The following is a 27174-nucleotide window of genomic DNA, read 5'->3' on the forward strand; positions in this document are numbered from 1 at the left end:
GGCTTTATCGTAGTCATTGTTACAGATATCAAGCTACAGAGAGATGCCACAGCTAATGAACATAAGCCAACAATGACTATAACTCAGTGAATTTTACAAAAAATGAGTATAAGGTTTGACCTAAATGGCAGTGGTGAATACATTTCTCAATTTAAGATGATCTTAGTTTAACACTCTGACAGGAAAGACAGCAGGTGATATGCATTCCTCCAAGGATTGCATTGAATTATAAATAAAATCAAAAAATACAATTTAGGCCACTAACCACAGTTAATGTTGTCTAATATGAGGAACTGACACACTTATCACTTGAATGCGACATTAAATGAGAATTCATCTTTAGGAACAGTTACCATGAGGTGCTGTGAAAAAGTAAAACGAGGAGTCACTGAGATTGTGTTTCTTCTCTGCTTAAAAGGCACTTCAGACTGTTCTCAACAGCCCATTTTCCAGCTGCAGCAGGGAGCCTTTTTCAGCAGAGTCTTGTACAGTAAAGTTGCTGTGCACTTACTGCTCAGTGCAACACAACAGTCAGAAAAAAAGGCTTCAAGCTGAACGAACGGTCTCAAAGCTAATAAGCTGAGGAGTTCTAATATTGCTCTCAAGACTTCTCGGAGAACAAAATAGGAGGAGAGGGAAAGTAGACCTGACAGAATATGAATGATCATGCTGCTCCACGTCGTTTTAATGTGCATAAAGACAACTGTTGCTCACATGTTTTTTTTAATAGCTTAAAAAAACATGTCAGTAATGTTCAATTTGAGCTACTTTCAAAAAGTAAAAATTCAGAAAAACATGCAGAAAAGTTATTAGAATATGTTCCAAATAGTACTAAACCACAGTTGTGAAGGGCCATGATTATAAAAGCATTATTTCTAATGCAGGCTCTGTATTTTAAAGTCCATTTAATTAGATGCCAGAGACAATAAGGACTTTTCTTTGGTCAAAAGGTCTGAACTATACTTAACACATAGTTTTCTGCTTTTTCACCTCAAATAATAATAATAAAAATAATTTAAAAAAGAGAAAGTTTTAAAAGATTGTGTCCTCCTCTCCTCCACCATACCAAGGAGTGAGTCTCATTAAATAGGGTCTGGGATTGCACGCAGGTTGCTCTAGTTCGAGCTCCAGAGATGAAGAGTCCAATGAGCTGAGGGACCCTGAGGGGGACCCTGACCCTTCATATGCGTAAGTCCGGAGGCAATCAAACGGTGGAACATAAGGATCCTGATCAGCTTCTGCCAGTCTGTCCAGGATAAACTGCCTGAAGACCTCGTCCTCTGGGCCAATGAGGTGTGACTCTCGGAGGGACATCCGTATGCTGGCCCTGACATCCTCCCGTCGCAGCCTCCTCTCCTTTCTCTTGGGATGGGGCCGCAGCGGCACGACGGGCTGGCAGAAGTCCAAGTCAGCTCCTCCTCGTCCTTTTTCTCCGTAATAAAGCACCTTCTGTGACACGGTTCCCGACAGCTCCAGCTCCTTCACCTCCACGCCCATCTCCTCCTGCTGTTTACGCCTGTGTCGCCTCACCATCAGCATTAGAACTGACAGCACTGCAGACACAACACAGTAGGAGATCATTACATTTAAACAACGGGGCACGAGCAACAACAACAAAAAAAAAAACCCAAAACATACGGCGCCTGATGGAGCACGCATGCAGATTGTTCAAGTGCACTGAAAATAACAGTGTACCATAACTTGTGCAACGATCAAAATGAGGGAAATTTGGGGCATAAACTTGATTCTTTAATTTCAGCTCACATAGAAAATCTGCATTCTTAAACTGCTCCATTTGATACAGACAACTAAAAGAATGTTTATCTTTTTCTGCTATATTTTACGGGTTCTTGCCCTCTGAGTGTTAGCATAGCAGGTTTTGTCATTAATCTTTCATGTGATGGGCAAAGGGAGGACACAAAGCAGCTAAGGTCATAATAAAGCTCTTCACTATGCAGGCCCATCAATGTCCCAGGATGGCATTGGTACTGATGTATTGCAACCAATACACTCATTACCTGACATCATTGCTCTGCAAGCTTTGAGCATTGTAATTGTGCGTTAAAGGCTCGCCGATGAGTTTTAAAAAGGCAGGTTTGAATTAAAGTGTGAATTTGTTAATGAAAACCCTGCTGTTTAGCACACACTCACGTACTTGCCAAATTGTTGTTAGGTGGAGGTGCTTTTGATCACATCTGCTGAAAAAAAACTTCATATTAAACAAGATTTCAATGAAATTGCAGTCTGATTTATTGACAACAGGTGTTTTACTATATTATTACAGTTTAACCGTGGAATTATATTATTATTACGAAAGCCCAAGTGTCAAACCCTGAACATTGGGGGTCACTGAAATGCATATTTGAGGGGCCGTCCATAAGGAAAGTTTTTTTTAGCCTTCTATCACAATGATAATTTAGGACCCTCAAAATATTAGGTTTTTAAAAAGAGGTCCCAGGTTGAAAAAAATCCTGAAATGCAACTGCATTTTTGTGTAGAATGTCAAGCAGCACTGTTACAACAAAAAATAATTAACCAAACACAAATTTCTTTACTCTTTGTGATGTGTTTACATTTAATTTCTCCTTTTTAGCAACCACGAGGTTCTGTCAGACTCAGAGACAACTTTAAAAGCAGATTAAAACTACAAGAATGCCAAACCTTTATTGATACATGTCATGAAACATGTTTCCCTCTTACCTGTGAGTGCAGCCAGACAAACTAGGATCCCTAACAAGGTTTGCATGCTGACACTCATGGTCAGAGCGAGGGCCTCCACCCCTCCTGTGGGACAATGGCCAGCAGGCTGACAGCTACACACGCCGATGGTCAACGTGGTGGTGCTGGACAGAGCCGGAGAGCCGCTATCTGCCACCACCACAGGGAGGAGGTACTTGGTCTGATCTTTGCGTGTGAAAGTACTCCTGCGGGCCACGATGCCAGCTGTATTGTCTAAAAGGACCAAGAGTGAAAGGTGCATTTGTCAGTAAGCTTACAGCAAACATGAGCCCTACTGTGTGGGTTAAAAATAGAAAAAAATAACAAGTAAAACTGACACACTTAATGTGATTTAGATCCTGATAGAAGCTCCCTCTCTGGCCTAACACCTTTAAAATCAGTGTGCAGAAGAAAATTTGAAAAAATTTGTTTCAGTTTCCACTGTTAGATTTCATCAAGGCACTGAACAATAACTTCTCTGGAGAAAAATAAGCCTTGTCGCATATAAAAATATGTTTTATTAAATGCATTTCTATTTGATTCATTATTCATTTTCCTGTTGCTGACTCGACTGGGGAGCCTGCTTGGCTAACCACCCATACTCTGCAGCTCAGTGCATTTCAGTCTAACTGATTTTAACACATTAAAACATGCTCCAAAGCTTCTCAGAGATGTTGTCTCTATATTTGCCATTATTTATCATAAGCTTTTAAAAAGCATAAACTGCCCACTGGTTGCTAAAGCAAACACCTGATAGGCTGTCAGGCACAGAAACGGCAACCTACTCACCGAAAAATGTCCTAAAGTATAATTTAAATGTATGTTTATGTAATCGAGCAAAAATATCCTATAGTATTCTTTTTTTTACAAGTGTTCATACAGAGTGTTTTTTAACTGCTGGTCTCAAGTAATTTTGCAGTCACCATACAGGAATAAATATATTTTGATGTACAGTAATTTTGTGTTGGCCCTTTAGCCTAAAGCCTTTATTTTGAAACTTCAGTGAAATTTAAAATTACAAAATTTGCTCCAAAATAAATAAGGCTAAAGATTATTTTATGCTAAGGGTCACCCAAGAGCTGGTTCACTACATATAAAGCCAAAATTGTTTAATTTGTGAACATGTTTGTGGCTCAATAAGAAACCATTAAGTGCAATTTCGGTTATTGTTTTTTAATTCATTGTATTTTTTACCCCTTTGTTAAAATTTGAATCAAATTGTTTTAGTGTAAAATTTCTTTCTTTTTTCTTTTTTTTTTTAAATAGTTTGGTCATTTGTAGTTTAGCAAAATGTGGAAATAAGGGCAAAAACCTGATTATTCTCTGTCCAAAGCAGAAACATGTATCTGCAGCATCTCTACTGCTGCAGGTACATGTTGTGCTATGTGCACATCATATTAGAGTAAAAATGTTCTAACATGAAATACTTTGACTTTGAGCTAACACTTGCAAATGTACCAGTACGCTATTAATCAGTTTGCTTTTTAAAAGAAATATCTGATTGTGTGCGGGGGAGTAGGCAGGACTTAAAACCGCACAGTACACAGACTGGTTCCAAAGTTCCAACATGGCAGCTCCCATAAATTAGGTCCTGCTGGCTTTAATACCAAACAATAAGAGAGGCTATGGACATTTGGTCTAGTATTATAATATATGCTATTAAACATGAAATACCTAATTACAATTAAATGAGCTAGAAAAATTCATATTTAAAGCTACAGTAGTAAGGCAAAAACTAAGCAAATCAACAAGAGTCAACACCTAAAAATGTACCCAAAGTACTTTTTTTCTGTATGTAAAGTCCTGTTTCTTTGAATGGAGGGGGCAAAACTTAAAACTTGCTCTGGGCCAATGCTGTGGAGACACTGTTCCTCTTTTAGCTTCAATTTTCAGGATCCCATACAGGGTTCTTTATTATAATATATGTTGGTAGTTAACAGGTAATCGAGTAGCTTGTTATTAAAATAAATGTTGTTTTTATTTTCCACCAGATATGGTTTGTTTGAAACAGACTGCAAAACTTTGTCTTTCTTTACAATCCGATCAAGGTAAATTACAAGCAGAGGAAAATAAAATAGACTGAGGGATACGAGAGACCTTGTACAACCCTAGAGAGATGAATGGACTGTGAAATAATTCCAGTAGATGCAGATTCAAGGGGGAAAAAAAGAGGGCAGAAAGCTCAATAAGTTGTGAAATCTTAATAAACCAATGACATCTTTGTGAACCTGTGCTATCCTCCCAAAAGGTCGATAGAAAACTTTCAGTACAAGAACCCAGGCTTTATGTTTCTCCCTTACATTTAATTTAATGCTATATAAGCTTGGTGATGGCTCTACATCTATTTTATTGTGTGAGTCTCTTTATGGAATGAAAGAAGCCTTGGGAATAAAATGTAAAACATTTCTTGAATAGAGAGATGCCCACAAAGCAAATAATTGTATTTTGCAATAGGCTAAACAATGTTTACTGATTGGATTAGGCTATTTTAACTTGAGTGCACAAAAAAAGGCTTTGGTTTGTACAAAATGTATAAGTGTTAACAAATGTGCTGTAAGCTATGATATGCAATTGAATGTAACCTTGATTATCTCTGATGGTGAAGTTTGGGTTAATGTGCTCCTCAGGCACCATAGAGAAGTAGATGTGGTGTCCTTCCACCGGATCGTCTGGATCAACCGCACTGAGAAGCTGAATGAGCTCAAGAGACACAAACAGAGGCAAAGCAAAACTTTAAGCACAACAATCGATCCAGTTTAATGGATTTCCACATGCCGATTTTATTTCCTTAAAAAACAGCGCTTGATTTCAGCAGCTGCTGATGTGACACGTGCACCTGCTCTCCAGTAATCAAATATTTCTTGACGCTTCATTGTTTAAAGGACTGCGCGTATTAACAGAATTGCTGTGGTGCAATAAAGTAGCCCACATTACGAGAGCATTTACAGGCGAAATCTTATGTACATTTTGACACTTCTCTGGCGTAAATCATCAACATGAGGACAACATAATGTACATACTTCTCCAGCCTGCGTGCCCTCACAGATATATGGCTGGTAATCCCTGGCAAGCCTCGGCATGTTGTCGTTTACGTCCAGCACTTTGATGAACACCACCACAGTGGAGGATAAATGGTTCTGTGCTGCGGTAGTGAAGACAGGCATTTGCTGAAGTCCACTGGGTGCATGTATCACAGATGCTTTGTGAAAGCCATGTCAAAATAACACTTAAGACTGATAAATGTTTCCCATTCCCACATCGCTTATGCCAAAACAAGACCAAAACAACGTCACTGAATTAATTGATAACAGTGCTTTGAAATCAGTGCATTTTGGATCGAATTTGACAGCTTGCCTCATTCTATAACCTTTGCTTCTCACTAAACTCTCTTAGAACATTCTGTTAAAATTATTTTACCACACAGCTAAAAAAAGAACAATTGTCAAATAAAAATGAAGTCTGAAAAAAATGTATATCATCGACCAATATTCCTGCCATAGTTTTGAACTAATATCATCTTATGATGAGATACAATAGAATTACAGCTGCTTTAGTCAAGCCTTGTAAATTACATTATGCATGATGCCATGCAATATTGCAAGATCTTGTGAAATGTATTAGTGCTCAGAGTACATGTTGTGCATGACTGTCAGCTACTACCACAGCAAATTCAAGCTCAATATCTGTAAAGCTGGCCAAGTTATATCCATTTTTGTGTTGATTATAGTTGATTAGCTGTGGCAGCAATCTTGAATTGGATTGACTCCAAAAGTTATTCAGTTATAGATGTATATCCAATAATTGCTTTTCCAAAGTTTTATTAAAATCCATGCAGTGGTTCATAATATATTTTGCTAACAGACAGACAGAGTTGACTCCAAGCTCTTAGAGCTTGTATGTAATGAGCTCTTAAAATCTGTTAATGTTGGCGATGACTCTCAGCTACCACGACACCAGATTTGATGTTGATATCTGTAAAACTGACTGAATTATTGTCGTTTTTGAAGGTCAGTTGGTTGTGGCAGCCATCTTCAATGGGATTAACTCCAAAATCTAATCAGTTGTAGGCACTGAATGATTACTTTCTGCAAGTTTAAATAAAATTCTTCCAGTTGTTCGAAAAATATCTTTGTTATAGAAAGACACATAAACATGCATGCTCCCACATCGGCCCACCTATCACCTTTTACCAGCTGCTGATAAAAGAACAAAACAAACAAAAAAGAAAAACAGTTTTTAAAATCTGATTCCAAGCTATGTGGGAGAGCTTCTCAAATACAATCAAGCTTGAATATAACCTTTAATATGTAAATGTGCAACTATGTAAAATCACAAAGGGTTTTTGTTATAAATCATTAGCATGTGACATATGTGACATGTGCAGCAGATTTAGTTTCAGTCCTAACACCTTGTTAGGACTTCCTGCTCTAAACAAGCTTGTTATCACCACATTGTTCAAACATTTATATAAATATATATTTTATATACAAGCATTTAATGTGGATGAGGGTGAATGTGCTGTAGCCATATCAACAAGATCCAAATAACAAAAAAAAAAAGAAAAAAAGCTTCTTACTCGTTTCCTTGGCTTCCACAGTCATGTTGTGCCACTCTGTAGTCTCCCGGTCCAAAGCTTTAGCAACAGCTATGGTTCCTTTGTTTGGGTCTATTTTGAAAGCTTTTGTGGCATCAGTCCTTTTGTCAATTGAGTATCTGGAAGAAAAGATTTACAGAAAGGCACATTTCGCAGGGAAAGTTGTTTTCTGGGCAAACGACACATTGCAATACCACGGGGACATTAATTAGGCAAACTGCTCACATTTTTTTTTAATCTTGTGAGATATCCAACAAAGCAAAAGTGACAACAACATGGTGGAAACACAGCACCTTACACTGATTGCCCAGACTTTAGTACGCACCAGTGTACATAAACTTTTTGTTTTAACTTCTAGTCTGACCACACCACTTTTATTTTGTTTTTTATCTGTCATGCACAGGGAAATACAGCCAACAAACCTGTAGATGGATTGATGCAGCCTTTACATGATAAAAATGTATTTTTAAAAATGTTATCAGCTTCAAACATCCAAAGCAGGTTCTTTTAGAACAACAAAAAAAATAACCTTTAACACTTGAAAGCTACTTAAGAGCTATTGAAGTAGGGATCTTTAGAAAAGGTCATCAGCAATTATTGTTTTACCTGTTGTAGATATCTCTTTGAGCAACCTCAGTTTGAAGAAATAAAGTTTAATTTTGACCGGACTGATGAGCTAATGGCTAGTCTGTGCAGGGCCAAGACCAAAATGAATTACTGCCATCTGAAAATGACTCCAGTTTAATTAGTAAGGCAATACCATTGTCAGCTTTGGATCACAAGGTTATTCCTGTAGAAATATAATATTTCTGCCAGAAGAATTTGTCTGTAATCATTTGATTTTTCTTTAAAAAATACTCTCTGGTTCCATCTCTCCGGTCAGTGAATTAAAGTTTACTCACCCTAAGTCCTGATGGAAAAAAAACATTCCAATGAAACAGAGTCTGCTATTTGGGGCTCTTTATGTTCCTCTGTTTTCACCAGTCCAATTGATTGAATTGATTGAATTTCGAAGGGGAGGGATGCACACATTTTGGCAGTAAAGCTGAGGTCCCATGTGACCATAATTTCACCTTTTTAATCATCAGATATTTATAAATCACTGCCCATTCTTAATTTCTTCATACTAAGATTGCTGAAAGCGCTATCTAAAACAGTAAGATATTTATTGTTTATGACTGTATGACTTCAAAAAAATCTCTTTAAGTCACTTCAACACCACAGGGAAGCAAAGTAATCAAGTGAAGACATATTTGTGTGCTAATTTGTTGATAGGAGCACAGTAAATAAAGCAATTTGACCACAGCAAATGTAATCACGTTTACTAGAAACGTGGAAACTCCTAAAATGTCAGCCTGAATTTATTAACCAATGAGACGCTGTCACCAGAGGGACAGTAATAGACGCTACGCTGAGGATGATATGCAGCACCTGCCACTCTTAAGCTCTGCTGAGATGGACTACAGGCACCAGTTGTAAGGCTGTCTCCTCTGCAACGTGCCCCACTTGCAAATGACTGCAAATCTCAATTCCATATGCCACCTCGTATGGCGCTTTATTACATTCACACGTCCCAGCGACGTCGCTTTGTGATAATACCACGCCAATAGATAGAAAAGCCTGTGAGGTGTGAAAAAAAATTGTCATGATTTATTCAGGAGGGCTCATTTCCCACTAAAGTAATATGAGATAAATATGACCATGTATGGGATATCCAGAGATCAAGGGTAAAAATGGATGCGCCGAGGCAGTAACACTATTTGAAATGGAATGATTTTTCACCCCGTGGAGGAAGCTGTCGCAGGGTGTTCCACCCACGCCAGCTTGGGTTTCTTCCTCGTCATTATCATGCTGGTTGTTGTACTCTGGATGGCAGATGCCATTTTTCCTGGTTGTCGACGGCTCACATTACCTGATGGGACTGTTGTCTGTGTCAGTGTCTCTGGCGCTAACGTTGCCGACCACCGTTCCCACAGCTGCATTTTCAGGAACCTCCCACTCGTAGAGCGGCGAGAGGAAGACAGGTGGCTCGTTCACGTTCTCCACAACAACTCGGAGCGTCGTCCTGTCCCTGAACTCCTCCAGAGGCAGGAACCGGGTGTCCACGTGATCGTTGGCTGCCTCTGCGGCCATGACATACTGCCTCTTAACTTCATAGTCTAAAGGCTGTAAAACAAAAACAACAAGAAAAAAAGCCTTTAACATTTCACAATTATACAACACTTTATCATCACTAATGTAACAACTTTTTAGTTACATTTACACAGCATGAAACTTAGAAATAATTACAGTAAGACATGATGAGGAATAGTGTTAAATTTGTTCTGTGATTGTCAATAAGCAGCCAGCTGTGAGCACACACTTAAATAATGCTGTTATGATGCTAGTAATAGGAAAACAGCATGCTAACAATTACTTCACTCACTAAAATGAAGCAGGGACAAAGTCAGTATTTACTTTTCTACTTTATTACATCTAGATAACAAAAAAATATCTCATAATTGTCAAATGTAAAACATCATTTATTCTTCATATGAGGAACAAATTGTAGATTTATTTGTATATTTTGACATAAATATACAAATGATAAAAGAAATGTAAGTGTTCAGGTTGATTTATTTCTTCTGTTTATAAAAATCTGTCTTCCATGGGTAGAAAATAGTTTATTAAGTCATGTACTGTTTCAAGAAATGCAGAACATTGAAGACTGTTTAGGTACCGTCTACAGCTGAAGGGTTATATTAAACATACGGGTGATTAACTCCCACTGAACATTACTGGGGTAGTAAACGTCTTCATAGATTTCAACAGTTTTATTGTGTGACAGTGCTAATTCTGGTATTGTTTTGCTAGTCCTTCCATTTGCTGGACCAAATGGATATTTTTTATTCTTTTACCTGTGAAAACATGACCACTCAGAGACTGTATCCATTTACTTTTGAACCTACATCCTCTTAGATATGAAGCTTTGATGAAAGGCAACACAGTATCAGCCTTTGGCCCAACCATTACTCCGCCTAAATGAATTGTTTTCTGTCAAAAATCTGTCATTGTTCTGTGTGAATCTTTTGCTGCTCTGTTTCTATTTGTAAGTTTTCAAGCAACTTGAGGGTGTTTAGGCAGTAACTGTGTCCTGCCAAGATGTCACATGAAAGTGCTGCTGGTCTATTTTTGGGCTTTGCCTTTTGGTTACCAAAACTTGTGACTTCTTGGGCTGCTGTCACCTTTTTTGTTTTCTTTCTTTTTTTAAACCAAAGAAAGAAAGTTGCTGGTGTCTTATTTTATTTCTTTAGTTTCCCTTTTAGCCCCGTAACCTTCTAACTTTCCTTCTTTTTGCAAAATAACTCTGCAACAATAGGAAGCGCTTTGGATATTTACGGATTATGATTTTTCTGGTCATTTACCCACCACTGAAAAAAGACATGTACTAGTCAAGAGTATTTAAGTGTTGGCTTTAAATGTAAACTTTTTATGAGCCATTGCAGGAATGGTCCATTAGATGACCGAAATGGACTGCAGTAAAAAAAATTGATGTGTGCACTTGTTTAATTAAAAAATGTTCCCTGCCTAAAGCCTCATGACAAATGTTTTTAAACTTTTGGGAACACACCGATTGCTTCCAAGTATTTCCCAGATATAATTCAAGAATTTTGTCCTAATTGTCTTATTAAGTCACGGCACAAAAGTTAAGGGTAGATATGGGTAGGACATGACTGAAAAAAAAAATAACTTATTCGTTTTTGGCAAGATCATAAATTATTCTATATAGCTCTCAAAAAGCAACAAACTGTTTCCTAACATCACAGATACTCATTCTTAATGACATTTTGTTTACTGATATTGCTTATCAACTACCAACTGAACTAAAACTGATTGAAAACCAGTATTTTTTATTCTATAATTTGTGTTGCTAGATTTTTAAAAAGGCGACAGTCGGATTTGTTTGCTTCCAGAAAAATGTTTTTGTGCTTACATGCAATTATAAAAAAAAAACTGCACGTTAAAAAAAATCTTTTTTAACTTTTTAAATGAATATATGATGAAAGATTGACCTTATCGTGTCTCAGAACCCAGTGATTCAACCACTTTCAGATTTCTGGCAGTGTTTCTTTTAAAAGAAACAAGTGAAGAGTTGAATGAAAAAAAGGCCTAAAACAGGAAGCTGGCTGGTGGGAGAAAAAGTGCTTTTATTGACTTTTATCTGAGGGACTTGTCCACTTGTAAGGAAACTCCACACAATAAGGCCCTGTTTGAGCTTTGAACCTTGGACCTCCTTGCTGCGAGGCAACAGTGCTAAGCTCCACCATGTACACACATTCTGCAAAGTTTATTTATAAATGATCTTAAACAGCAACTTGTAATGCTAATGTCTGCATGAACAAATCATCATTGCAGAATGAAACATTAATGTTGACACTAAAACTAAATTAAGAGATGTAGTGTTTATATGAGTCAACGCATTTCACCAACATAGACGCTTTTTGTTTTTTTGGATGACGGCTGGGGGGTAGGGTGGGTTGAACACTTTTGAGAACGTTGCAAACGCAACAACAAATAGCTCTCCCTTTCCCTATTGTGCATAACTAAAAACCACTGAAGTGAAGTTTTATAACTCAGTGAATTCTGTCCTTTTTCCAAAAAACATGATCGTGGACTACTTAAGGTACCAAAGTCTACTGAAAAAGCCTTTCAGACTCTATAACAGTTTATGAGAATACTGATCATTTTAATTAATTTAACAATATAAACATCAAGCAGCAGGTGAAGCTTTTTAATTACTGCACCTGGGTAGCTGAAAGTAGGACCTTAATGGATGTTTCTATCAATAATTAGCTTTTTTGGGGGGGGGGGGGGTTAAGTGTTTATTTGTTTCATTCTGGTATAAAAAAGAAAAAAAGTTTATGAAAAGTAAAATGTTTACTGTACAAAAAAAACTACAGTTTCTGTGACTTCTTCCAAGCTTTTTTCTTTCAATTTTTCAGCTAAAGAATTAAGATGAAAAACACTGAAAATATGATTCAGTCTTTGACAAGACATGTGCTGCAGTGTCACTCTGATTAAACCAGCATGCACCTTGTTCCCGGTGTTAAAGTGCTCACTTACAGCTGGTTCAACTCTTTTAACTCACTCTTTACTGGATTTCATCAGCTTTTTTGATCATTTGCCGAGTTTCTGCAAAGTAGATTAGGAGTCTATGTTTTGATTTGCCTCACTGGCTGACTGTCACCTGTGGGTGGAAGAAAAACAGATCCTGCTAAATGAGGACAAACTATGCAACCCGAGCTTGTTTAGACAGCAAAAATCCTCATTTGGATCAAGCCTTGAAAACAACTATGCTTCAGCAACAAGCCCTAAAAAACACAGTCTATCAATATTTGTGTCTTTTAACTCTGCCACCGCCTCAACAAGTTGCTTCTAATAAGTGAACTGAGCTACAAATTAGATATGGATACAAACATAATTATCACCTGCTGTTAACAGGGAAAGGAAGATACTGTTTTTGCCTGTGTGTGTGTGTGTTACTAGAATACCTCATGAACCACTCATCAGAAATTATTGAAACATGTAGAAAGTAATTGTTTGATGGACATCAACAACTAATCAATGTTTGGAGTCAGCCCAATGTAGCTAAGTGACATGCAAAATCAGACAAATTGCAACAACTTAGTCAATTTTAGAGATATTGACTGAAATTTTGGTGTGGCAGTAGCAGAGACTAATCCCCCAACACGTAGTCTGAGCTCTAACAAAGTGAGCACAATGTTTGTTTAAAACTTTACTATATACTATTTAGAGGCAAATTTGTCTGTTACATAGCAAAGTATCTGGATGGATTTTAATGAAACTATATTGTACATCTACAGCTGATTAACATTTGAATTCAGTCTAGTTTAGGATGGCTCCCACGTGTAATTAACCCTAGCAAACACGTAAATGGCTATAACTCAGCCAAAGTTAGATTTTGAGCTAAAATTTGGTACATTAGTAGTTGACTGTTATTCATAACACACAATCTGAGCAATGACATGCTGTGATAACAAATGGGATTAGGCATAACATTGATTTCAAAGTTTTAATAAAAACTTTGTTAGTTCTCATCATAAGATTATTTTGGATTAAATCTCTGGCAGGGAAGTGCAGTATGCATTCCTTTAAAGATTGCTAGGCCTTTAAGTTTAAATGTATTCACCTTGGCAAGCAGAACCACTCCTTCCTGCGTCACTGGGTCTGTTTTGATGATAAAAGTGGAACTTCCCTCCAGGTCATCCTTCAGGCTGTAAGTCATTCTGGCATTGATGCCAATGTCTCCGTCCTCTGCCATAATTCTGCCCACTGTGGTGCCCACCGCTGCGTTTTCAGGGACAGCAAATGTGTACGTAACTGAGGAAAGACGAATGTTTTAGAAATCGATCTGAGTGTGAAGTAGACGTTTGGACTATGATATAAAAAAGTACAAAAATCTGGGTAACTAACTAACTTTCTCCACTAAATTACTGTATGCCACAATAAACTGTTAGTACCTATAGTCAAGAGATACTGTGGAGGTGTAAAGTGATAAGAAAGGGAGAATATTGTGGTGGAGGGTCAATTTGTGTCAGTCACAGATAAGTTGTGGCAAACCACATATAATCCCAGCCTAACTCTATAAGAAGATGGGAAAATGTGATTGTGTCTTTGAGTGACTCCTTGTTTGGATGGCTGCCACTTTGGGGAGGAATTCAACAGGCAAAAAAGAAAGCGCTGCTGGTAATAATTTGCAATTATGTGACAAAGCAGAGGGCACAGTTCAAAGTGAAGTGCGGCCATCCAATATTTATGGGGCCTTTCCACCGAACATAGATGGGACACAAGCACCTGCAATGAATGTGAATGTTACATTAATAGTTAAAAGCTTCATCCTTGCTGTCTCTCTGCAACCGAATTGATTTCTTCCCACTGCATTCGTTTAGCAAGGTTTATCGTTGAGAAGGCTCGGTTTGTTTCCAAAGGTCATGACAAATGTCCTTTCATGTGTGAATGATTAAATTCATCCAGCGTGTGGCACATGAGCGTGTGCGCACGCAGACGAGCGGAGCGTCCCGATCTCCTCTCCCGCCTCTTTTCGCTCTCGCGCTCATTCTTCGACTGTCTGCTTTTTAATTTTGGCTGCACAGCTGAACGCAGCGCTGGAAGCAAGAGCCACCCACTCGAAGCAGAAAAGCGTGATCAAATAAATACCTTGTAGGTGTAATATTAAACATGTCCTGGATGTCTGCAACACTTTGTAGACTTTCATTGATTCTCTAACTGTGTGTTCGGCCTAGCATCTCTGAGAGTTGTGTAAGGAACCCACGTTGCTGAAATGTGGGTCCATTGTCGTTGACATCAGTCAAACTGACGGTAACTGTGGTGGAGGAGGAGTAACCGCCGCTGAGGCCCAGCATATCCTTCACCTGCACCACCACCAGATACTCAACTTTGGCCTCACGGTCCATGTCAGGCCAAGATGTAACAATAATCCCTGAAAGGAACGAAGAAACGCAGTGAGGAAAAGCACAAAAAGGAGATTTGGGTTCATTATAAAGGCAAGAGTAACTGTGGGTGGTTTTCTGTGTATATGTTTTTAATAAGCGAATGTAAGAAAAACAAAATTGCCTAAAGCAGTCTTTAAGAGCACCACGCACAACAAGCATTAAGTTTTCAAATTTAATCAGGTCCAAATTAAATGTTAAGAGGGCTCTGAGATGACTTAATGCTTCTTCTGTCTGGCCAAAATAAAGACTGCATTTATCAGTAAAAAGTAAACAATTTCAGAACCCTGATTATTTTTTTATTTGTATGCCTTTGGGGTCAACATATTAACCACTGAATCATCTGATTTTACAATTACATGAAATTTACCTTTTAAAAGCCATTGGATAATGAAATATCAAATCAGTTAACCACTGACTTGAAGCTCCTGACCTTTCCTGAAGTTTAATGGGTTGTAAATATAAAATGTCTTTTAATTTGTCAAAATAACTTTATTTTCTGATAAAACTGATGACCTATCAACTAATCTAACCTGGGTCAAGACTAAAGTGAACAAACAACTCCAAGTCCAAAAGAAGTCATGGCAGTTATAACACAAACATTTTTTTTTTGATAAAACTTTACATCAGTGTCAGTTTGATATCACAATGTTATTTTGGCAAAATTAATGTGAAGGCCTATACGTGCCCCATCAAAAGTGCTACAGCTGCCGCCATTTGCATTTGCAAACAACTAGATAATTCTATGTAAATAAACATGAAATGCAAAACTGAAGATGGTTTAAAGGCTTATAAAGTTGCCTTTATGTGAACTCCTATAAAACAGCAGCAATCCATGTTGGTCTTGGCCCTGCTTAGGCCTGCCTTTAGCTTGTCAGTCTGATTGAAATAAACTTCTCCAAACAGAAGCTGATCAGTTTCCAGTTGTTCATAACCTTTACCCAATCACAAATTCAAAAGATTGAAACTATTGCTGTAATGACTTTTCATGTATGTATTTATTTCTAAATATGACTGATTTCTTTTTGGCTGATATTACAGATCCATTAAGTAGAAAGCCAACCACCTATTGGTCTCACTTATTCTAAAATCCATTATTTTACTTTAAAAGTAAACATTACATTTTTAGTAAAGTAAAACCTCTAAAGCTTGAAGTGGATGGCTTAAAAAAATGTGTGCTATCTGCTGAAAGGCAGCCAGTCAAATTCAGGGACACAGTTGGTTCTTATGTTTTAATGCCAAATGTTATAATTGTTTTGTTCGCTTCGAGTTTTTAACCTCAAATTTTAGGATTGTTGCTGTTTTTTTATATAACTTTACTGATGTTTAGATGTTATTTTTAACATTGAATAATGACTTTACTCTGTAGCACTTTGTAGCTCTATAGAATACATTTAATTTAATTTAATTTATTGCTAGGTAACTGGGTAACTGTGTCTCTTAATTGACATTAATACCTTATTTAAAAAATCCAAGATAATAGCATGATATGTCACTATCAGCTGTCTCACATTCTTAGTATGATACACATATAATAAACAAATGTGTATATTCAAAGTTAAAGTTGTTTTTAACTTTTTATGAACTTTAAAACTTGACAGTGGAAAAAAGGGAGTGAAATACCAGACATATCCTCACAGGTCGTCTGAAGCCATTAGCAAACCAACTTGTAGACATTTAGTCAACTGCTGCTGCTCAATAGCAACTTACAATGGGCTGTCTGGAAAGTCAGATTTGTCTTTTTACATATTGCATCCATTTACATTTAAAAAAAAGTTTAACGTCAGTGGTGCCCTTTCTGAGCCATTCACAGTTAAGTTCAACAATGTGTGTGGGAGGTGCTGTGACTAACCTTTGCACTACAACTGAATATGCACATTCATAGGAATACTGTACGTTCATGGGCAATAAATGAACCATTTGTTCATTAATCATGTACTAAAAAGTAACAGAACCTGATAAAATTATTAAACTTTCAAACTAAGAGAAACTGAGTCCAAGAAAAAAAAAAAATCAACATCTTGAAGTGAGAAATAAAATCCATTATGCACACCGGTAATCATTAGGTCATACCCGTTTTTGGTTCGACTGAGAAGTAGGGCTCCCCCTGCAGGATGGAGTAGAGGAGCTTGGCGTTGTTCCCGAACATGGGATCATCCGCATCTGTGGCTGTCACCTGGGCCACTGTGGTCCCTGTGGGGGCAGGGAGCGCATTGCACTGTCAGAGTACACTCAGGCAGCAGTTCCAGTCGACAGGGAAATAAAGTGATTATGCCACAGTCCCGCAGGGTCTGTCTGTCTGACTCAGGAGGGGGTGGGGAGCAGTGGAAAAATGGAAAAGCAGAGAGAGTGAGGCTGAGAGAGAGTAGAGGAAGGATGTTGACAAAAGGAAAATGGGGGTGGGGAACCGCGTTGTCCTTTCACAACAGTGCAGGTGTGTGTGACAACCTTTCCACCCCTATAGCGACTATCTTTCTATCCCCTCGATTCAGTTTTATTTCTCTATTTTTCACACTTGTTACCCCCCACCTTTTCCATGCTGACCATATCCTTGCCCTCACCTTGCTTTCTAAAATCTCTCTTTTTTCTTCTCACGCCTCCTCTGTGTCTCATTCTTCCTTCCAAGTCAGTGGTCTGTCTTTCATTCACAGGCATGGATTTACTGCTGCTTTTCTTATTTTCAGATGCCCCCACTCCAACCTTCCCCTCTAACTTCCACTCTCCTAGTCAAATACATCATGATTTATTATGAGTGAGATATTAATCTGCAAAAGCAGATTACATATAAATTGAAATGGTAATGTCTGTGTTACAAAAGGGCATTGGTTATAATAACGTTATTTAAGAGCTCTATCAATAAAGGCATCCGAGCTGTGATGCAGAATCCAATACTTTTAACTTCCTGAATGAGGACGGATGATAGACACTCATAAAGTTTTCTGTTGGATTCAGTTGGAGTTCAATTTATATATATTTTGTAAAGGAGCTGCAAGGTTGGATACTTCTTGTCATTTTGGACACAAGAAATGCTAAAAACTCACAAACATCATGGCTGAATGAAATAAACAAACAATAATTAGTTCATTTGTTTGACCATTAAAAACCAAAATGAAGTGTAAGACCTGAGTACATCTTCTGTGTTTCAATCTCTTTTTGATTTTTCTCTTCCATTTCTTTTTTGGTTAGATTTAGTACTTCATCATAGATTTTCTGATTTACTGGGTCGTCCATCTTGCACAATTATCGAAATGTGCTAAACTCAATGCATACCCAAAATAAACTTCAAATGAAATTGTGGGTGATGTTGAAAATGTTCCAACTTCGTGTGGATCTGCTCAAATAATCAATTTATTATAAGACTGTGCTGGCTGCAAGCCATTGGGACTTTGCCAAACTTTGAGTGATTTCTCACCAAGACTTTGGTGCAATTTTTGTGTCCTTGAGGTTCCTGTGTGATAAAGTATCTAATTGAAGGTAACAACAATCTCCTCACACAGTATTTTCCTAAAATATCCATGTTTTGTCATCTCTGTTCATGGTTTAATTTGCAATCTTTTTTGGTGAAGAGAATTTTTATTGGCATGCATGCTGTTGCTGGTGTTCACAGTTTGTGTAGTCAGAATTCTGACCTGCATGTGGCAATTCTCAGTTGGACAGGTACAGATGATGAGATTTTTGTCATACAGACCTTTCGGTTGAGTGAATGAGGAAGCATGAATTCTGTTTAGGTCCAGTATAGAACATATTATAAATTGTTTTTTTTTTGAATAGGTCTAGTTTATGGCTTTTTTAGTATATTTATTCTGGGGCAATGTGTATTTACCAACTTTTAAATCCATCCATCCGTTCCTTTTCTCCCCTTTTCCATGCACGGTTGCAGGGAGCTGGTGCCAATCTCCAGCATCATAGGGTGAGAAGTGGGGTTTACCCTGGACAGGTTGCAAAACCATCACTGGGCCACATAGAGATGACAGACAACCATTCATGCTCTCACTCACACCTTGTGATAATTTAGAGTTACTAATAAACTTATTAGTTTATGTGAGGTCTTAAAGTTGAATTCAATGTAGCAAAGTGAAGAAATGTCTTTTAAAGCATATTTTCCTGTTTATTACTCTAATTACAGATCATTTAGTTGAACTGCATGAAATCTGTGTATTTTCAGCACTTTGACAACATACCAACTGGACTCATCTCAGGGATGCTGGACACATAAGGCTCGTTCTGGAACCGAGGCATGTTGTCATTGATATCTTGCACTTTGATAATAAACTCTGATTGGGGCTCCTCGGGCTCGTTGGTCCTCCTGTTAATAGCCTGGGCTTGAAGGACATAGAAGGCCTTTTCTTCACGGTCCAACTTCTTCAGTGTCCGGATCTCACCTGTATACTCGTCTATCTCAAACAGATCTCCAGCACCTTCACCTGATAAAATGTACTTGATGGAAAATTCTCCTCGGTCAGAGTCAGATTTGAGCTACAAAAACAGAAGGAAGGGAACTGGCGTTAAGAAATGTTGTTACCCACATGTAACTAGAAAACATGCTATTTCAAAGAGAAGCATCTCGTCAAGGACATGGCGAACATTCAATGTGAAGCTTTACCTGGCCGATAACATGGGAAGTGGGATCTTCCTCCGGGACAAACAGTTCTTTCCAGATCCAACCTCTCTTCAGGCGATGGTGCATAAAAGTAGACCTCTGGGCCAATTGTTGGCCATCCAGATCCTGTGGATCTCTCATGTCACTTAGCAGCCCAGCAGGAATCATAAAAAAGACTGTCACCACAGCCAAAACACTCAGGTGGCTCATTTTCAGAATCCATGTGTGCATTTCCTCTACACTTCCCATGGTCAGTGGACCTTTATCAGGTGTCCCCAATTCAGTGTTGTTAATTCTTTATTTACCAGCACAGCAATCACGATCCTAGCATGGCTGCATCCCTTCTTGTCCGGATGTTTTTTGTTTGCATGTCCATAGCTCTGAAACAAAGGTAACAATTTAATTAAATTTAAACTGAGTTATTCAAGCTGTGTACAGAGATTACAAAACAGAACTGAAATTTAGTGAGTTAGTGAGTGACTTTTATACAAAAGAAAACTACAGGCAAGTTTTCCTCTTTTTTCACAGCACAGATAAGATATATTTTTAAAGCTCTGTATGTTAGGTAAAATGTTATATAATTTAATAAGCATTTAAGACATTTAATTACATATTTACAAACTGTAGTTCATATTTGTCACAGTATAGGTCATATAATCATACTGAACTCATAACTGTAACAACCAATAAAACAATTTAAGGTTTAAACAGTTAGTAGAAAGCAATATATAAACAAAAGTTATGAAGATAAAATTAATTTAAAAATGTCAACTTAGTTATAGGGTAAATCTGAAAACAACTGATTAAAATTTGATACGAAATGTAAAATATTAACATGCCATACTTTCTTCTCATTTACTGAAATGCAAAAAATGTGAGCTTAAACAGACATGAGCAATCAATTACATCAAATTAAGCTCACTGCAACATGTATGAGCAAGAATATGGATAAAGAAAGCTGCCACCAAAATGCATTATATAATAAAGTTTGATTATTCCATTTTGTGTACTAGCAGCTGAAAACAGTGTCCTGCTTTATATTTAGACAAAGCCCTGTATTGTGTTTCAAGGGGGATGGGAGGATGCAGAGCCAGAGCCCCATTCCTTAAGGATGACACTGCACTCTGTAGCTGACTAATGAAGACTTCTAATTAGATCAATGTCTCCCCAGACATGGAAAACAGAGACACACGTACCGCTGACAAACTATGAGTCAAATCGATGCACCAATTATAATGTGCAGCAAGATCAGGGTCAAGAGTGCGAGGACAAGAAAAGTCAGGACGAACAGCAAATTTGATAGGCACATGCATATACTGTGATGTCTAAGGGTTGGTGAACTCTTCTTATTTTCCTAAATATAGTATAAAATACTTTAATTTTTACCAATTTATTTTCAACAAGCAAATAGGAGAAAATACAGTGTATGCTAACTGCTGTTTCATTTACTCATTAAGGAAAACCTTTATAAATTTGTGAGTGGTGATGGTTTCAGTATCTGGTGAGACTAATGTGCAGCAATAACTACAAATAACAATTTTTAGTAACTGTTAACAAGTTCTGCATATTTGATTGGAAAATAGCACCTATAGCTTTGTACAGAAGAGTTTCAACTTTGTTATTGTTTCACATATGATCCACACATTGTATTGTTCCACAACATTTTTTTCTAACCTAGGCCAAAACTTTGACTTGGCTATTTAAAAATAAAATTGAATAATATTTGAATTTGAGATTTGGTGTAATGAGTGTAAGGTGGGAGATAGGGTAGGGGGTCTTTCCATCTCAGTACCCAGTGGGACAAACACAAAGGGAAGTCCATAAATGTACTTGTTATCAGGTTACCTTTGGCCAAAGGTCAATGAGCAATTTTGTATTTATCGGACCATGCAAATCAATGTATACCCAAACAAATAGGGAAGCTGAACTAGAAATGCCTGGCAGAGGGCCATCTACAACTAGATCTACAACTCACGCCTTCGGGAGAGTTCTTCATCAAATCTGATGTGGACGCTGAAGTCATGAAAACTGAACAGGCCTTCTTTAAATCTTACACTGAAGAGGCAGTAATTAGAAGCTGTGGCCAAAAGGTTGCTGGTGCTCGTCTTGGAATCAACTAAAAAGGCCTGCTGAGGGACACCGGTGGTGAGACAACCCGTCAAGCAGAAGAAAGAAGTCCTTAGGGCTTGGCTGTTCCAGGAGTCTCCTGACATAGCTGTCAAATAATGAGTGGCCAAAAGGGGCACAGCTTTAATGAATACAAATGCAAATATTTGGCTGTGGGAGAAATTTGGGGAGGCCATGAAAAAAAAAGAAAATTGGTGGCCATTTGTCAGGACCCAAATTCAGGCACATAGGAGGCAGTAATAACTTAACAGAAAGCGAACAAAAAGAGAACTAGCAGAATTAGAGACAGCTGAATATGGAGTGGAATCCAAGATTCACCGAGGACATCTAGGTGCTAAAATATTAAAAATATGACAAGACAGAATGAGCAAAAATATTCTAGAAATAAGAAAAGCAAACAGGAATTGACCTAAAACATAAAACTAAAGCAAAGTTCTCAAAAACATGACAACAATACAGTGGCAATGTTCTCCATTGCATTAAACAACTCTTTGGTGGCTGAACTCCAGAGGTGGGCTGAAATTGTCCTGAGATACTAAAGGCTAAGGAGTTTTTTAGGGCTCTCATGGTTGACAGAAACATTGACCCTCTACTTAATTTAGTATCAATATGTCCCTGTCAAAGACTATCTTGTTCTTGTGATTATTTATTGGGGTATTATTAATAAACTGTATTTCTTCCTTTCAAGGAAAATCCCTTTTTGTCTCTGAGTTAAGTTTCAGAGACTCTACGTGAGACACTGCGGTTTGTAAATGTGTGTTTCCACAAAGAAGAGGTTAGCTGAGACCATTCTTGCAATCCCGACTGCAACATCCTCATTGAAAATTAGAAAAGCACTCAGATGTATTGTTCCCATTGCAGTTGACAGCAGCCATAGCTTATCATTATCTGACACTACAGCAGAATGATTTGATGCCAACTGAAAACACATTGAACCTTTTTCCAATGTACTAAAAGGGTACTTGTTGGTAGGTGGTGGAATTTTCTTCACTACTCTAAGAAGGGCTTCAAAATTGCTTAAGAAAACCCCTACATAATATTGTATAGCTCTTTAATAAAATAGTAAATTATATACTGTATCAGGATTCCTTTTTTGTCAAGAGGTGAAAGTCACAACAGCAATATTTTTAATCAGTTTCAAATAGGTTTTTGACATTGCAATGTAAACACACAACATATAAAGTTAATTAGTCAATACTTTCATCCAGAGTACATCACAGCAGCACAAGTCTGTGCAGTTTTCCATGACTTGCCGCAATAGAAAAAAACAATATTCTGCAGTAAGTTGTCAACACAGTTAGAGCAGCTGCAGTATTAATGCTTTAACACTTCATAATGTTCATATTTAATCTTGTAAGAGTAAATTAGCTGTCAAGATTCATTTGTAATGAGCTGGTAAAATCAATTACCAATCCAGAATTTACTCCTTATATTAAATTTTGATACAGAACACGAATATTGGTTTGTCCCTACGTACGTCTTCACAGACCATATTCATATCTCTGAGCGTTGTAGAGTGACACTCCAATTAGTGGCCAGTGAATCGTGAGCTGCTGTTGTCTTTCGTAGGACTGCCAAGCATGTGCCCACACCGAATGCCTTGAGCCAAAACCCAGACAACAGCCCTCAATGATGTTACCCAGAGCAACGGCCAACATGCCAAGGGATTTGCCTCAAATTCCTTCTGGGGATATCATCTTTTAGAGTGAGGATGAAATTGTGCACAGGTCAACAGATGTTTAGTTGTCAACTTAACAAGTTGGTACCTTTCTTGGATGAGTGATGAAATTGTGTATAAGTAAAGGAAATGCAGACAAAAAAAACATTTCAGCAAAAGGTCTGTAAATAGGGAACATGTTTTGCTGCAAGGAAATGTGTATGTGTGACAGCTATTTTGATAGTATTTAATAATAACAGTGGTTCTGCCAGACTTTTATTTTAAAAGGACCAAATGTATTTGTTGAATAAAATCACTTACCTGAGTGAAAATTATCAGAAAAAAACAGAGATATTAAAAACATAAATATTAATTTTTCTCTATGGTAAATTTAACTTTCAAAAGAAATTCTCATTGTACGTGACATGCAGTACATGCAGAGTGGCCTGTGCTTGACAGCCATTCATTATCTCTAATAGGCCTTCCCCCCATTTCCAGCCATCCTCGTGTAGCCAATATGTACCAAGCCCTGCTCTACCACATGACAGAATGACAATGAGCTCCAGTCTCACAATGTTAAGCACTAGATGCGCTGAGACCGTCCCATCATTTTTCTACTTGTCTTCTAGCTAATAAAATGCAGCTCTTTTTGTAGAGATGGATCCAGGATGCTATTAAAAGGCATCTAATGTGCTAACACAAATGTTGGAGCACAGCAATAATGAAAAAAGAAGCTCCCTTTTGACACTGGAGGTGACACGTCAATATTAATCCACACAGCTGACAGTGTGGATATTAATATTTTTATAAAAATGGTGACCTAACAGGATAGTTTAGATTTTTAGTAGAGGAGTTCTGTGGAAAGGTTGTGAACAATGGTATTTTACTTGTTTTAGGTAGCTCTTTGAAATGCCTCACTTTGGAAAAATAAAGAGTAGTTCTGAAATAGAGAGGAAATACAATTTAATTCTGACCAGAAGATGAGTTAACGGCAAATTCAAATTGATTGCTGACAGCTTGAAACAACTAAAATCTCAAAGGTTTCTTCAAGGTTTTCACAAACATTTTATAAATTTTTAGACTGACGTCAATTTGACACAACACGATTACTGTAGCAGAAATATTGTGATTTTTCCAACAGGAAGTTGCAAATAACCTTGAAAATAATCAATGCTAAGTAAAGAACTGCGGAACAAAAGGGTATTATAAAGGTAAAATGGGGTTTGTATGAACTTTGGTCTTGGCCCTGCTTGTATTAACTGATAGCTTTACAGTCCAGTCAGAACTAATTTCCATTACTTGTCCAAACTGAGTTTGTTTAAGGAGCTGTCTGCAGCAGGTAAGATATTAATTGTTCACAATCTTTTCCACGTAACCCCACTTAAAACGATTTGGTCTGCCTTTAAATCATACAAAACTGATGCTTACAAACATGACAATAAATCTAAATATAGATTCGGTCCTGTTATTTAATTCCAGCGATTAAAATGTTGAAGTAAATTGCATCTGCCAAGCATCACTTCTTAAAGACCATGCTTGTAAGACAAAATGTCCTTAATTGGCCATATGGGAGTCTTTCGGGGAGCTTGCCGTTTACTGTTCAGCTTCGTAAAACAATAACTCTGACATGCTGTCATGCAGCTTGTGTTTCCTAATTCAGGGCCTCAAATGAGTCAAGGCTGAGCCAGAACAACAGGGGAATGTCAAGCCATTGTGTACTTGTTTGTAAGTAATTTGTTTGATATTATTATGAACACAAGAGGTAATCATTTCTGCTTCACAAAATGTCATGAATTTCTGCTGACATTAATAAGCATTAGCGCTACATCCTATTATTTGCCTCAGTTTGGTTTCAAGAAAAATGATGCATGGCCCTTATGATGGTATTAGTGAAGAATAAAGATCAGATCAGTGAATATTGATGTTTTATGAAAAAGACGATACACTTTGAAAATAAAAGTGGGGGTTGAAATCATTTAAACACTAACTGAAATAATGCAGAGGTGGCATATGAACTGATGAGGATAAAGAGACATCTAAATTTCAAAATTCTTTAGACTACATTGGTCTTTTCAGTTCCAACTTTATTTTTACTAGCTGAGGAGACAAATACTTGGAGTTTTGAAAGCCAATAAATTTGACCTCCAGCTTTACAGTAAATAATGTTAACATGCTCAGTGTCACTCTAGCCTAGAGTTTTTTGTTGTTTTTTCACTTAACTACATTAAAGTCTAGAGAAAGAATATTCTTTCTTGATCTTATTTATATACAGCACAGTGCAAAAATTGAGGTCATCCCTCATTTACCTTTGCCAGGGAGGTATATGGTTTCAGTAGAGTTTGTTTATTTGTTTGTCTGTGCACGTGATTACTCAAAAAGTAATGAACGGATTTTGATGAAATTTTCAGGAATTGTTGAGGTTGTCACGAAAAACAAATGATTAACTTCGGATGGTGATCGGTATCGCGATCCAGCTCCTACAGTTTTTTAAAGACCCTATCACCTAGGAGGAGGTTTGCGTTCTCCGAGTGCTTCTAGTATTTTCATACTTTGCTTCCAAGGAGTCAGACTTACTTGTAACCTTTTAAAGTGGTCTTGATCAATAGCTCTTCAGGATTTTTTGCAGGTCTTTTGTAGTTTTTCTTTGGACTGTGTCTATTTATTTTACTCATTTTCAGTCTAGTATCTGACCACTTTCAGCAGAATATTTATTAATTTGTTAAGCCACATAATTGACCTATGAATCATTCAGACATAAAAAGAATAGAGCTCTTCAGTTCTAGGGATGAATCGGGGTTGTGTCTAAACAGAGAATTTTCTATGTACTTATAACTTGTTAAATAAAGCTTTAAACAAATGAACAAAACATGGAAAAGCATCCGACTGCACTTAATGACTTTGACCATAGATAGAAACACAAATTACCCCAACCCTTGCAGTGAGTGAGCCTCCAGTTCATTATAACTCATAAGATAACTCAAGCCCAGACTAGCAAACTGCTTTAAACAGAGTTTTGTTTAAAATTAATTTGTCTTGAGTTCAGTCATAGTTAGCAGATAATGATGAACCTTTATGACACTTATCATTTGCTTAATCGCCCTATAGCATTAAAACAATGCATCATACGCCTAGTAATGTAACAGTCATCTGGAAGGTTATAATGTCAGTCAAGATATAATTACTTCACTGTTTTAAATTCTTAACGATTTTAATGTCTAACATAAGTGAATACAGCATGCACACAGTGAATAAAGCATGAAAATATTAGGAGCTCTTCTTTTAAACAGGAATGTTATCCTTGTGTTTATGCTTCAAGCTCTGTTGGTTTCTGACTCCTTCTATACATCCTCTGCTAACAATTATAAAACTACTTACATGGCAAAGTCCACCACCACACCCACCTTTTTGTGTGATTCTGTTATCCTCCAAGTAAGATCACCGAAGAAACACAATCTGCTTAACTAAATATCCTGGTACTAAGAAGCAATCCAGCCACCACAATAACAAAAGCAAACACTTGTGGTTCCCTCACAATGTGTAATCCCATCCACCGGCAACCTCTCCTTTCGCTTCTTCTTCTTGTCTCCCTGTTTTTGTCCTCCTGAAACTTTCCAAGGAAGAACAAACACAGGCTCTATTGTCCGGGACTCACATCTGAATATTGCAGAACACTCGGGGCCTTCATTGCCATTCAAATAGTCACAGCCCAGACTTACAAATGGTTTTCTATCTGTGTTTTTTCTTTTTTTCTCCTGTCTCTGTGAACAATCCTTTGCTTATTAGAGTAAAGCTAGAGAGCTGAGCAGATGGTAATTCATCCACTGTAAGGTCACCATTTTTGCTAGTGATAGGACAGCAGCAGTCTGTTTTTTGACATTCAAATCGGAGGGAGCATGCTGTTCCTGCCAGCTCCTTCCTGGGTTGGTGTAGTTTCAAGTGACCCCTCGTGACTCAGAATTGCGAAAGA

General features: G+C 37.5%; 1 protein-coding gene across 4 annotated transcripts; it reads right to left on the reverse strand.

The window, feature by feature from the left end:
* cdh19 (cadherin 19, type 2) lies at positions 1–26876 on the reverse strand. Of its 4 annotated transcripts, none has more exons than XM_017406781.3 (13): positions 26609–26876; positions 19427–19803; positions 19005–19299; positions 16897–17016; positions 14646–14813; positions 13503–13693; positions 9225–9478; positions 7295–7431; positions 5739–5860; positions 5301–5418; positions 2701–2952; positions 2156–2195; positions 1419–1553 (listed from the first exon to the last, which is right to left on the reverse strand). In XM_017406781.3, the coding sequence occupies exons 2-12, from the start codon at positions 19670–19672 to the stop codon at positions 2170–2172; spliced, it is 1929 nt and encodes a 642-aa protein (XP_017262270.1). In that variant the 5' UTR covers positions 19673–19803; positions 26609–26876; the 3' UTR covers positions 1419–1553; positions 2156–2169. The 4 variants fall into 4 exon arrangements, with proteins under 4 accessions (XP_017262268.1, XP_037829183.1, XP_017262270.1 ...); XM_017406780.3 differs by having other exon boundaries at positions 2156–2198; XM_017406779.3 differs by lacking the exon at positions 2156–2195 and having other exon boundaries at positions 1–1553; positions 26609–26873.
* Between the last annotated feature and the right edge of the window lie 298 nt (positions 26877–27174).

This window comes from Kryptolebias marmoratus, linkage group LG21 (assembly GCF_001649575.2).
Source record: "Kryptolebias marmoratus isolate JLee-2015 linkage group LG21, ASM164957v2, whole genome shotgun sequence".
In the NCBI taxonomy this organism is placed as follows: Eukaryota; Metazoa; Chordata; class Actinopteri; order Cyprinodontiformes; family Rivulidae; genus Kryptolebias; species Kryptolebias marmoratus.

Excerpts from the sequence above, each read along its gene's own strand:
- cdh19 (XM_017406779.3), bottom strand. The coding sequence starts at position 19,672 with ATGGGAAGTGTAGAGGAAATGCACACATGGATTCTGAAAATGAGCCAC. Across the intron at positions 17,017-19,004 it reads CCCTGAGATGAGTCCAGTTG|GGACCACAGTGGCCCAGGTG; the intron begins GTATGTTGTCAA and ends CTGCCCCCACAG. Across the intron at positions 14,814-16,896 it reads CTCAGTCGAACCAAAAACGG|GGATTATTGTTACATCTTGG; the intron begins GTATGACCTAAT and ends CGTTCCTTTCAG.